Below are 12399 nucleotides of genomic sequence, written 5' to 3' on the forward strand. Positions count from 1 at the left end.
TGCTGGGGGGGGCTGAGGTGGCAGCGCTCCCTCCTGCTGACATATAGTTGTTGGAGGGGTTTTCTCATTAATCACTGAGGACTTGAGCCTGGAAAGGTGCAGGATGTCCTGAACTCCGTTTGAGTCAGTGGGAGTTCACGGCACTCAGTTTCTTGAAAAATTAGACTTTCTGAAAAATTAGACCTTGGGGCACATAAAATGCTTGTTCTTTTACCTCACGAAGCCACAAGGCTCTTCAGAAAAGGGCACAGAGCGTACTATAAATGAAGTATTCAGAGGGGAAAACAAAAATTTTCGGGCTTATTCTCGGCACCAAATATTTAAGCATGACATTTGGTCTAAGAAAATGTACAAACTCTCAACATTGCCAATTTATTTTACCCACAAACCAACAACAGACTGATGATGTGCACACAAAGGTTATTTATTTTGAGCACAACCAGGGAATGTGAGTATTCCAAATACTTCCTCATATCTCCCCATGGGATCTCTTTAATAAGTTGCATAATATTTTTCTGTATTAGAGGATGGTAAGATAGACATGGTAGGTCTCTTCTTAAATACACTGGTTATGTTTCCTCTTTTCTTCTTTGAAGGAAATGCAAGCAGAGAATGAATAGTTTGTGAACAGTGTTAAATTAAAAAGCATAACTTCAGAGGCCTTTCTAACAATTTATTCTAAAGCTATCAGCCAACAGATGATGTTCCAAGTACAATAACTAATTATGTGGGAAGTTAGGCAAGCACTGATTTAGTTTTTGGTTTCTTGGATTGGTAGATAATTCTTTAATAGTGAGAAAAAGAATACATGACTTAAATTTCTGGACTTGAGTCCAGGTAAACCCTCTTCTGAGGACAAGTTTATACATAACCTGTAACAATTTTCTTGGAAAATGTAAAAGCCACTTGGATGTTTTCTGTGGACCTTGGCTGACTCTAAGATGCTCCCCTTTAGAGATTGAGAAGAAGGTTAAAGAAGGATAAGGGAGTGCCACAATGAAAGTATTTCGGTTCTTTGAAACTTATGTTAATTTAGAATAGCATTGCTCTTGCAGAATGTAAGGGTATTTATCTGGAATATCAGGCACAATTTGACAGTGATCATGTTACTAGGAAAAGGCAGTGGGGCTTAGCGGGCCAAACATCATTACTTTATATCACCAGCACATGACAAGGTAAGACTCCAGACACATAACTTCAGCATTTAACATGTGGAGACGTGGAGATAAAATTCCTTTCTATGCTCTAGAGCACCAAACCCTTTCTCCTTTTGGCAAGAGAGTTGGGAAAAGGGGGGCTCTCTGCGGGTACTTGTTTTCAGTTTCTTCAGTTCTGGTGTAACTTGTGATATGTTTCTGCTTAGCCCGTTTGGTGCGTTTGCTTGTGGCAAGTGGTTGTGCCAATTTTAAATTGCTCTGGCTAAGCTGCACTCTTGGCCTTAGCTTGTGCAACAGGATAAAAAAGATATCCCTTAAATAATGTTGACTTTTGGCTGCAGGTTTCCATGATTTTTAAGATTAAAACGTTAACCAGAGATGTGGTAACTTGCTGTGACATAAATGCTGCTTGGGAAAAGCATCTGGACATTTGGGTTTTCTTCATCAGTTACCAAGGACTGAGCAAAAAATTAAATCCTCAGGCTGTCAGTGAAGCTGGTTCTTCTTGAAGCAGCAGGCTTGAGTTTGTAGGGTTTTTATAACAGTGAGTACATGTTGTGACAGCACAGGTATGTTAAGCTTGTTTGTGACACTTGTGTGCCTGTTTGTACCTGGTTGTCCAGTCACTGTATGTTGGTTTTTTTATGTTCATATTGGATGTGGGTTTAGTTTTGTTATGCAGAACATGCTTTAATGTGACCTGTGTTTGTCTTTTCTAGGAATAACATGCTTGGAAGTACTCGGTATTGTTGATCACCTGTACCCTGGCACAAGAGCTCCAGCTTAATCCTTTTCAAACTCTTCTCTCAGAACATGGGGGAAACCGATGATGAAAAATACAGTCAAGCTGGCCAGATATTTGAGAACTTTGTACAAGCAACAACATGCAAAGGCACCATTCAGGCCTTTAATATTCTCACTCGCCAACTTGAATTAGATCCTTTGGACAATAGAAACTTTTACACCAAACTAAAATCAAGAGTGACCACATGGAAGGCCAAAGCTTTGTGGAACAAGCTTGATAAAAGAGCAAGTCACAAAGAGTATAAGCGTGGAAGATCTTGTATGAACACTAAGGTAAGTGGGGTTCAGTTTTGGATTTCATAGCTTTGAAACTTTCAAACTTGTTTTTCTGTAGAAGCAAGGTTACTACCATCACATGCAATGTTTCCATTCATGTAACCTTCCCTTTCATATATTGAAACTGCTGTCAACTGATTTGGACTAATTTTAAGGTATTTTTCTTCTGCAAGTTTTGTGGAAAGACATGATATATAAGTGTGAGGCTTAAAGCAGCCTGCTTTACAGTCTATCTCAGTCGTGGCAGAAGAGTTTTCTACCCTTTTTAGACATCAAGCATCAGTCTTAAGATCATAAGATGCATACTAATGAAGGAAGTAGGCTGCACTCATTCCAGGCTCACGAGAACTACTTGCTTTATTAAACAGGGTTTTGCAAGGTACAAACCATAGCACATTCAGCAGGCTCCTCAGTTTGCTGCTCAGTGCCTGCTGTAAAGAGAGCAAATGTGTTTCAGCAGCAGTTCCTAAACTGTTCTCTGGAAGTGCTACTTGGAGGTCTGGGGATCTCTCTTGGTCCCCTAGCGTTGGCTCTAGTAGACAAACAAGAGCAAAAGAAAATCCTGCACTATTTATGGATTGAAATACTTTCCTGTAAGTGCTTTTTCTCAAGCAGAATGTGGATAATTGCTATGTGGTAACTACTGAAAGGGATGGTCTACTTGGTTGTGGAAAGGACAGGAAATGATCTTCAGAGAGAATGCAATACATATTTTGATAGAGACAGCCACTGAACACTGGTATGAATCTTGCTGAGAACTGTACCAAATACTCAAGTTCATGCCAGTTGTTTCATCTAGCTATCACACAATATTTCTACTAGCTCTGTCTCAAGAGCAATTCACTTATTTACTGTCAAGTGATGGCTAAAAGTTGCCCCAAGAAGGGTAACTTTTCAGAAGCTACTTGATTGTATAGAGGTAAAACAGAGAGGAAGGGCACACAGAGGGGTACCTAGACACCAAACTGTGGAGGACTTTTTAATTTAAACTAACACTGAAGGGTTATTTCATGGGTAGGCAGTGTTGAAAGTCTCTTTATTCTTATTTGCATCATTGCATTCAAACTTCTCAAAAGGACCAGGGAGAAGGACACCACATTACCTTCAGTACTTATGGAGTCCTCTGTTTCTATTCATTTTTCATAAGCTCCCAAAGATTTTTGTTTTCTAAGGTAATAAAGGTCTTTAACATAGTTTTATTTAAAGAGTGTCATTTCAGCTATTTGCACTGTGTTCCAGACAGCCACTGTTTTTCTCCTTTCCTTTTTTCCCCTTCGTTTACCTTTTTGACCTGTGCTTCCTTCCTCCCTTTTGTTCTTTGGCAAAGTCCTTGAACATGTGTCATGGAGCATCTTTGTGATGAAAACAGGCAGGAAAGGGAAGGAATGAGAGAGCATCCGATGATTAACAAATTATAGGAAATATTCCACATGCACCTTAGCCATGCAGATACAGCCCCAGGTCCAAATTTCCATGGTCAGTTTGAGGAAGTATTTGCAGCACAAAAAAGTGGTTTTAAGACCCATGTGAAATGTAAATATTCAGTCGTCTCTCAAGTGTGACATTACAAAGCCAAGGCCTAGTTCTGCAAACTTCTTAAGCAAAGCGATTAATTTTTATATATGGTGAGAAGACTCATGGAAATGGCTTGGTACACAAAATATATAGCCTGTGTAATGCTTTACAAGGTTGTTAAGAAGGAGGCTAATCAACACCTTCCACAGTGTTGAAAGTTTGATATTGCTGCTCTTTGAGATTGATGATTTATTTTTAGTGGCGTGGTGTGAGTATTTGCGGAAATTAACGGACATATCTATGATGCAAATATGATCAACTTGCAAATGAGTATAGAATGTCTGTATGTGAATAGTGTGGGTATAGATATTCTGTGAAATACTTGTAGATGTTCATCATGAACCTGGATCATGCCCAGACCTGCACTTCACTGTGTCATCGCTGATTTAACGAGAGAAACATGAATCTTCAGATTGCTGGGAATGAAGGCAGTAACCGCAGCCTGTGGGCTCGGTGGGGATATCTACCAAACATTCCTCACATGTGAATCACAGTCTGCTCTGAAAGCCTGTCTCTGCTCCCTGAATGAGAGGAGGCATGTTGGGGAGAGGAGTGCAGGCTCCCAGGTCACTGCAGTGGTGGGCTCTGACAGCCCCATTACAGATAAGGAATTCTCAGAAACGCTGGCAGCCCAACCAAGGTGCCAATGCAGGGAGATTAGGCTACAACAGACATACCAACGTTCCCCTTTGGTGCAGCTGGTGATGTTGAGTTTCTGTCTTACTTGCATGCTATGCCAGGTACCATTTTTAGCAGTGAAGCAGCAAACAGGAGTTGACAGCTAAATCCTGGCAGCAGTGCCCAGCACTCACCTCTGCAGGGTTGCCTGGGGAGTGGTTGAAGTAGATCAGCCTGGAGTAAAAATCTTACTTGTTAAAGCAGGATCACAAAATGAGCAATGAGCTCAGTGGATTTTTGCAATTGCAGCTCTGTAAAGAGTGCCAAGGTTGCTAGTAGGCATCATTTTAAAAAAATACATGACTTGAAGGCTTTATATGAGGTTGTGGCCTTGAACTCTGTAGCTGAGTCTGCAGCTCATGGTTCTTAGATATGGCTTTACAATCTTCCCAATCTTTGGAGGAGATAAAGGAGATACAAGGCAATTGGGTTCTAAATTACTCATGGGAGGGATTTTTTTGTTTGGTTTGGTTTGTTTTTTTTCTTCTAAATGCAATGAAAATCTGCTGCCTCACCCAAAAACTGTTTTATTTTTTTATGTGTTATTTAAGGGCTGAGTGCTGTACTTGTTGATTTTTGTGCTTATAAACTCTTCAGCCACGCTTAAGTTACTCATTACAATATACACAAGTTTTATACATACACAATGTTCCACTCCAACTAAATAACAATAATCCTGTGTCTTCCCTGCCCTTGAAGAACATTGCCAAATATGGCTTCCAAAGTTTCTACAATGATACAGTTTTAAGCTGGATGAATAAAACCAGTTGAGCAATTTTCAAGAAGTTCAAACCCACTGCTATTTCAGAATTGTCTTACTGGGGGCATTATTTTCCCTTGAATTCTTTATAGAACAGACAAACAAACAAAAAGGCACCCCCAGAATAAAACCAGAGCGCTGTAGAAAGACATGCACAAAATTGGGGCAGAAATGAACTTTTTCTGAAAGTGTTGGAGCTCACCTGTAGGAATGCTAATTCTGTATAAAACATAAACTTCCTTCAATCTCAAACTTGTAAGTTGGGAGTGATTCCTGTTCAGAATTGCTGTTTCTGGAGCTGGCATTTTCACAGTTCACCGGCATTAGATAGGAACAGAAGTCTGTCCTAAGTAGGCAAAACTGTAGATATCACACTGGTTTTTGCAAATATGTCTAGAAAAAGAGCACACATTTTTTATGATGACAAAGTTTCTCTCTGGTTTTCATCTTTTACTATTTAATGCAGAGTAGTGTGCTTGGAGTCTGAAGTGATTGTTTCTTCAGGGAATGAAAGGTAGGTAGCTGGACAATCAGAAGAACATTTAAACAACATGTGTGTTGTTCCCCATGCTGGTAGTTTGAATGTCTCTATGCAAAACATAATGCAATGATGAACAAGAATTCATCCAGCTAGTGTTGGTATATTCATTAGCCTTTTCAAGACATATGTGAGTGTTAACTTTCTGTATGGAGCACATTCATTACTTGCAGTTGATTTACTGTCAGTTTACCTGTGTAAATGATATGAATATGTGCATGTACATATAAATGAGGCTCCCACTGATGTTTGAGGTAGGTATGTATATGGATCAGAGGGTAGGACCTGGCTCATGCTTTGCACCTGAAATTCTGGCTCTCCCATGCTTAAGGAGAGCAGAGATTGCTGCACATAAAACATCCCAGACTTACTCTCAAGGAAGGTGTTGATTCTCTCTAAAGCATGCAAATATGGTGTTGTCTTCCCCCTCAAACCTGTATACTGTTTTTTTTCAAAACACAGGCCTACACTTGAGAACTAAGGAAACTTTGTTTAAAGTGCCACTGTGTAATTATCAGCTGCTTTAGTAGACTGGCATCTCTCTCTGAAAGTACCAATTTCAGATGATGGTGCTGGGGGGATGGGGGTGACACAAATTCCTGTGCACAGCTTTGGTCTTCTTAGCATTATCTGTATTGTAGACCTTGGGCACAGATCCTGGGCAGAGGACTTGTACAGTCCGAGCTGCAGTTTCAAGGTTGAACTGAACAATATTAACATAAAGCAAGGAAATAAAATTGTGTACAGAAATATGTGCATATACATATGTGCATTTGTATGTAGATGTGTATATGGAATTATACAAATTCTTAAAAACCAAATTATCTTGAACTCTGCCATAGAATCGTTAATGTTGGAAAAGACTTCTAAGATCATTGAGTCCAACTGTTAACCCAGCACCACCATATTTGCCACTAAGCCCTGTCCCCAAGTGCCTCTCTAGTTTTACTCTTGACTGAGCTTGGCCTTTCAAATCTTGTTTTATAATAGATTAGGTTTCCTTCCAAAAACTCCTGTTGGGAAACCTATTGCAAGAGAATGACTCTAAAAATATATTTAACCATGTTTCCAGGACTTATGTGAAAACAGTAGCTGGTTTTGGTAGCATCATGTGCTGCCAGTCTTACCTGGACTTAGTGGCATTGGTGTCCCTGCTGCAGAGAGGGCTCCAGGGATCCTTGGGTAGGTTAATGATTAGCCAAAGCAGCATTACAGAGAGTGTGTGGTTTCAGGGGAGTTGGGGACCAGGGTGTGAGCCAGCAGAAGAGGAGCCCTGGGTCAGAAATGGGGCTGGAAGTTTAGTGCCTGACTCTGCACTAGTTCTCAGCCTCGTCTCCCTGTACTAACCACAGTGGTGTACCTGTGAGTGATAAAAGGAGGATGGTCTTTGTCTGCCAAACCCCTTCTGCCTCTTTTCATATTGTCTTCATTTCCAAAGACTGCCAAATATATTACTTGGGAGTTTACAAAACTTACTTTGCCTGGTGTTCTCCTTCCCACAGAGCTGAGAAAAGGAAAGGTGCTCCTGGGCTGCACTGAGTGCTGCCACATTCTGTAACAGTAGGGTGATGAGCAGGATGAGGAGTGGATACCAGGTCCATATCCTTGTTAGGTAGAAATTGGCTTCCTACCAGTCTCAGTTGTTTGCAAACAACCTCTTCTGCAGTCTTGCCCCTCATGGTAAGTGAGGCTGGTTTGGCTTTAGGTGTCTTCCTCTCCCCACCTTGCTCTGTAGTGCTAAACAAATACTTGTCTCTTAATTAAGCAAATCATCCAGCATGTATAAACTTGCAGGTTTGGTGGCTACATTTCTTCCCAAAGTGCTGGCACTTGTTGATCCTTCAGAGACAACTGTGGGATTTTCAGCCAGGTTTCTCCAGTGCTGTGCATAGTGGTACAGAAGTCAGTGAGGTTGTGTGTTCCAGTGACCTGACTGATTGCATCCCTTGAGAGAAACATTTGTTTTTTAAGAGAGTAATTGAATTGTAAGATGAAAGAAGGGAGTGCCAGTTGTGCTCCAACTCAAAAATATCCATATTATAATGAAAGCTTTAACCTGTTTATTCTATAAAGAGCAAACATCCAGAGGCACATCCCTTTCACTGGTTTCTTCAAAATAATGATTGAAATGGGGAGATTTCCAAACCTGATAATCAGGGTTTATAATGAACACACCAAACTTATCATAGCTGTATTAGATAGTGTTGCTAACTTGCTTATTATAATGAAAAGGCATTCCTGTGAAGGTCATAGAACTTGAAACTAGAAGTTGACTACTGAATTTAGGAAGCTTAGGGAATGAATGGTTGTGACTTTTCAGGGAGATACATTCAGCTGCTTTTTTTGTGTGTGTGTTTGTTTGTTTGTTTTAATCCAAACACACACTGATTGGATAGTAGAATCCAGAAGCTATTGAGATTTTTTGGGAGTATTAAGGGCCACATATTCCAGTGACTTTTGAAGTGACACCTAGGTGTGTTTGGTATACTTGAAAGACAAACTGTTTATTTTGATATCTGTGTTTCTTTGCTTTTGTCTTTTAGGACAGGGCACCTAAAGCCTTGCACTGGATTTGCGTTGTAAATTTTTTTTTAAGAGTTTTAATAAGCAACTTCTGTTTCAAAGCAGTAGAAAATATGGGACTAATGAGAATGAGTGGTAAGGAAAACTTATTTGAGATGAGAAACAGTGAATCACCTATGAACATGCAGTGAAACCACAGTTGTTGAACACTGTCTATGCATTCATTTCTCTAAGGATTTTTAAGAGGGGATCGGGAGAAGCTCGGTGTCATCGGGTGATGACAGGACACACAGCAGACAGTTCTTTGAAAACAAAACAAAGTACTTGACTCTTTGAGATGTGTTTTAAACGGCGATTGAGCCAAATTACATCATCAAAAGCAAATGTTTGGCATGTGATTCGGTAATGAAATCACTTTATTTTTATTATCCTGGAGACATTTCCACAAACATATGGCTTTTTCAGCTTTATCAGTCGTGAAAAGCAATGAAGCCTGGCCAAAGTAGCATAATCAGACAGCCTAGATAAGACTTTTTGGGCATCTGGGAATTTAATTTTTTTCTTTTTTTTTTTTGGCTTGCAAGGTAACAGTAGCTTTACATCTTACTTCAACAGCACTGTGCTGTTTCTCTGTCTTTGCAAGTAATCGAGAGAAGGGAACTGTCCCACCCTGACCTGATTTCCTAGATATTTTATAAAGATTCCCGCAGGGAGTGACACCCTGTTACTTTCACACAACACACCACTATTGTCACCACGAGTGGCTTAATTAGGTCTGAATGAAACAAAAGGTTACGACAGGGTGTGTCCCGGTCACTGTGGCTTTGCAGGGCTTGGGGGCTTGGCCCTGTGGAGCAGCCGGGCTGTGTGTCTGTCCGGGGGAGGGGGGGGGCTGTGTGTCTGTCCGGGGGGGGGCTGTGTGTCTGTCCACCAGGCAGGCTGGGGCGGGGGGCAAGGGGTGTTCCTGCCTGACCCCTGTCCCAAAGCTCTGCTGATGATCTGCTGGGGTCAGAGAGAGGGAGACCTTCAGAGAGACCCCGAGGGTGCCAGGTGTGGTTGTTGGGGGTTTGTTGTTAGCTACGTTTCCAGCTTTGCTCCGCTAATGTTTGTGTACTGATAAGTGAGGAAATACATGACTTTTGCTACCAAGAAGCGATTAAACACTTGGCTACTAGACCCCAGAGTTCAGACAATAAGGCAATTTCCTGTCTCCTAGAGCTCAGGTCCTTCCCGAGGTTCCCATGTCTGCCCTGAGAACGGGGGTTTTGGGGATGTGGTTGCTTTCTTTCCTCTTTCTGCTGACAAATCTAATTCTACGTTATCTTCCGTTTAGGCCTCAGTGCAGACAGCTTTTAATATACTTTTGATAGGCTGTAAAATACCAGTTTTAAGAGGTGCAAGAGAAGAGAAAATGCAAAATATTTTGGTAGTAGCTTATTTTATTAAGCTAACAACAGAACTTCTATTTGCATTTTCTCTCTAAAAAGCCTTCACAGTGATGGAGTTTATGGTGAAAAAAGTTTAACTAGGAGCTGTTATAAAGAAAATGTAGAAATTCCCTTTTAATGCCCTTGAAATTGTGTTTATTTGCTTTACTTTCTCTACTACACTGTCTAAAGGTGGATTATTTTATGTCAGATAGTTCTCAAAATTCCCACATTCCCTAACCTGTCTACACTTACACACAAAGTTTGTGTCTGCAACAGACAAGTTTCTGCGAACTATTTGCCATTTCAGATCCTTGGGATATTTGTGCCTTAACCTGTATATCTGTTGAAAAGTGCTTATTGAAAAATGATCTGAGTTTATACCTTAATGTGACATTATTACAATTTTCTAGTTCTTCAGTCTTTGTTCAAATTGGGGATGGTTGGCTGAGCTTAAAGCTGTATTTTGAAACAAACCTGATGGGGGGAAACCTAAGTATTTCTGTGGTGAAAAACCTTGTCAAAGAGAGCTGGCAGCTGGTCACTTCTTGCTTCAAATCTTCCAAAATTGTGAGAGTCTGGCAGGTACCCAAATGGGCCTTGGTTTGGTTCTGGAGGAGCAAGTGTGACCAAGCAGGACTAAACTGCAAGTGCTTTGAAACACAGGATTAGAATGTCTAAAAATCTTGAAGAAATGGTCTGAGATCAACAGGGTAAAATTTCTGAAAGCTGCTAGAAGACTATGAACCTCTCAGTGAAGGGGTGTAATACCCAGAGAAAATTTGGAATATGTTGCAGAAAATGATCTGGTGCTTGTAATGAACCACACACACAGCCTGAGTCCATAAGGTGTAGTGCTGGTCCACAGGGAGCTGATCCTGGGAGCCTGTCTGAGGAGGCCTGCAGTGTGTCGGGGACTGGGATGTTTCCTTTCCACCAAGTTGGTGCAGGAAAAATCCTTGCTAAAATATTTTGCTTAGTTTTAAGCAGGCAAGTGGTAGATAAACCAGAGCAAGTCTAGAACAGAGCAGCTGTAATGGTCAGAGCTTTAGAGAATGTGACCTGCAGGAAAGGCTTAAATACCTTCACCTAATCTATGTTAGGGGAGGTCCCAAGGAAAAGACCACAGAGCGTTTCACCTTCTCTCTCTAATAGTCTGGCTGGTGTTGCTAGATCAAATTCTGATTAGTTTTTCAAACTTCGTGTTTTACCCTGGGCATTTGCTGTTCCTGTTTTAGCCCTGAAGAAGAGCTTTGTGTTTTCCAAGGGCAGGCTGTTTCTGCTTAACAAACCAACCAAGAGATACTGCCTGACTTGTCTTGCATCACTCTCTGGATCTGACTAAGATACTGACTGAGAAGGAACCATGTGGTTCTGCCACACTGTGAATTGGCCTTGTGTTGCTTCCTTCTACTGCCCTTTTGAAAGAGTTACAAGAGCAGCTCTGAAAGGACCTGTGCAACAGCAAAATGTCCCGGTCCTGCCTGTACTCTGCCATCCTCACTGGATTTACAATTCAGATAAAACAACCGCTCCAGGGTAAATTGCAGCTTAGGTTAGAAAACATTGCAAGAGATGGCAGTGAGCTTCCTGCCAAGGACTACACACCCAGAGCAGTAATAACAAGTTATGCAGATCAGTGAGTGCTCAGTGGAAGGCAAAGGCAATTCTCAGGTTCTCCCCCTCTCACCCCTTTTTTCTCTTTCTTCTTTTTAGCAAGTTAGGAAACAGTCACATATGGGACAAAACCATTCCTGACTGGGGGGGCTGCCGCTGGGTCCAGTCCCTGCTTGGCCAGCCGTGGGGCTGCGAGGGCTGGGCTGGCTTCTCCATCTCCTGCCTGGCTGTAGGCATCTGGGGTAGGAAGTTCACTGCCTGGCAGCCTGGATACAGCCCTGAGAGTGGCAGAACAAGCGCAGCCGGTGTTGTTGAGGCAGGTGTCTCCATCTGAATTTCACCCTGGCTGGAATGTGAAAACAGGCTCATTAATACGTGTAAATAAACACTGATCTTCTGTGTATGTTTATCTCCCTTCTATTGTGTTGGATGTTGGTGTAAAAAAGACTGTTACACCTCGTGATGTGCTATTTGCTGCCAAGTTTTGTCTTCAGCTCTTTGCTCCTCTTTTTGAAGCATTCTTCTTTTTAGATTTTTTTTTCACCATTTTATATTTACTTTTATTTTCCACGACACTTTCCTTTAGTAAGAGGGTTTTACCTACCTTCTTTATTTTCATCCAAAAAGGTTTTGGAAATGAGAACTAGAGAAGCTGAAATCTAATTTTCACTGTGTGACATGCTGCCAGCAGCCTGGTTTGTTGGTTCTGAGTGCTGTTAACTTTTCCTGCTAAAAACCTTCCTCAAAAGTGTTATGCTAAAGGCACATTTTCTAATTCTGGTTGTTCAAACAATTCAGGCCCATCTTGCTTGCTGACCCTCTCGAATGCCACGTTGCCAAGAGGTGCTGGTTGGTAATTCATAGTGTTATCAAATTATAAATAAAACTGTAGAAAGTAAAGGCATGGTAAACTGATTTGTGCAAGTGACCAGGTAAACCAGAAAAAGTCAGGTTATCTCTCTTTGGAGCTGTATTTAGCTTTACTAGATAAGTGGCTATGAGTGCAAGCACTCGAAATGTAGTGACTTGGAAGACTGCATGATG

At 41.2% G+C, this 12399-nt stretch overlaps 1 protein-coding gene across 3 annotated transcripts in view; it reads left to right on the top strand.

Moving 5' to 3' along the window:
* Nucleotides 1-1882: 1882 nt before the first annotated feature.
* Nucleotides 1883-12399, top strand: part of MICAL2 (microtubule associated monooxygenase, calponin and LIM domain containing 2) — a 52047-nt gene continuing 41530 nt past the window's right edge. For all 3 annotated transcript variants that reach the window (XM_027714831.2, XM_039386201.1, XM_039386202.1), the window contains exon 1: nucleotides 1883-2234. In XM_027714831.2, the coding sequence (XP_027570632.2) occupies nucleotides 1971-2234 (264 nt within the window). In that variant the 5' untranslated portion in view covers nucleotides 1883-1970. The remainder of the gene's footprint in view (nucleotides 2235-12399) is intronic.

Source organism: Pipra filicauda, unplaced genomic scaffold, assembly GCF_003945595.2.
Source record: "Pipra filicauda isolate LSUMZ 115617 unplaced genomic scaffold, ASM394559v2 scaffold470_size491443_pilon, whole genome shotgun sequence".
In the NCBI taxonomy this organism is placed as follows: domain Eukaryota; kingdom Metazoa; phylum Chordata; class Aves; order Passeriformes; family Pipridae; genus Pipra; species Pipra filicauda.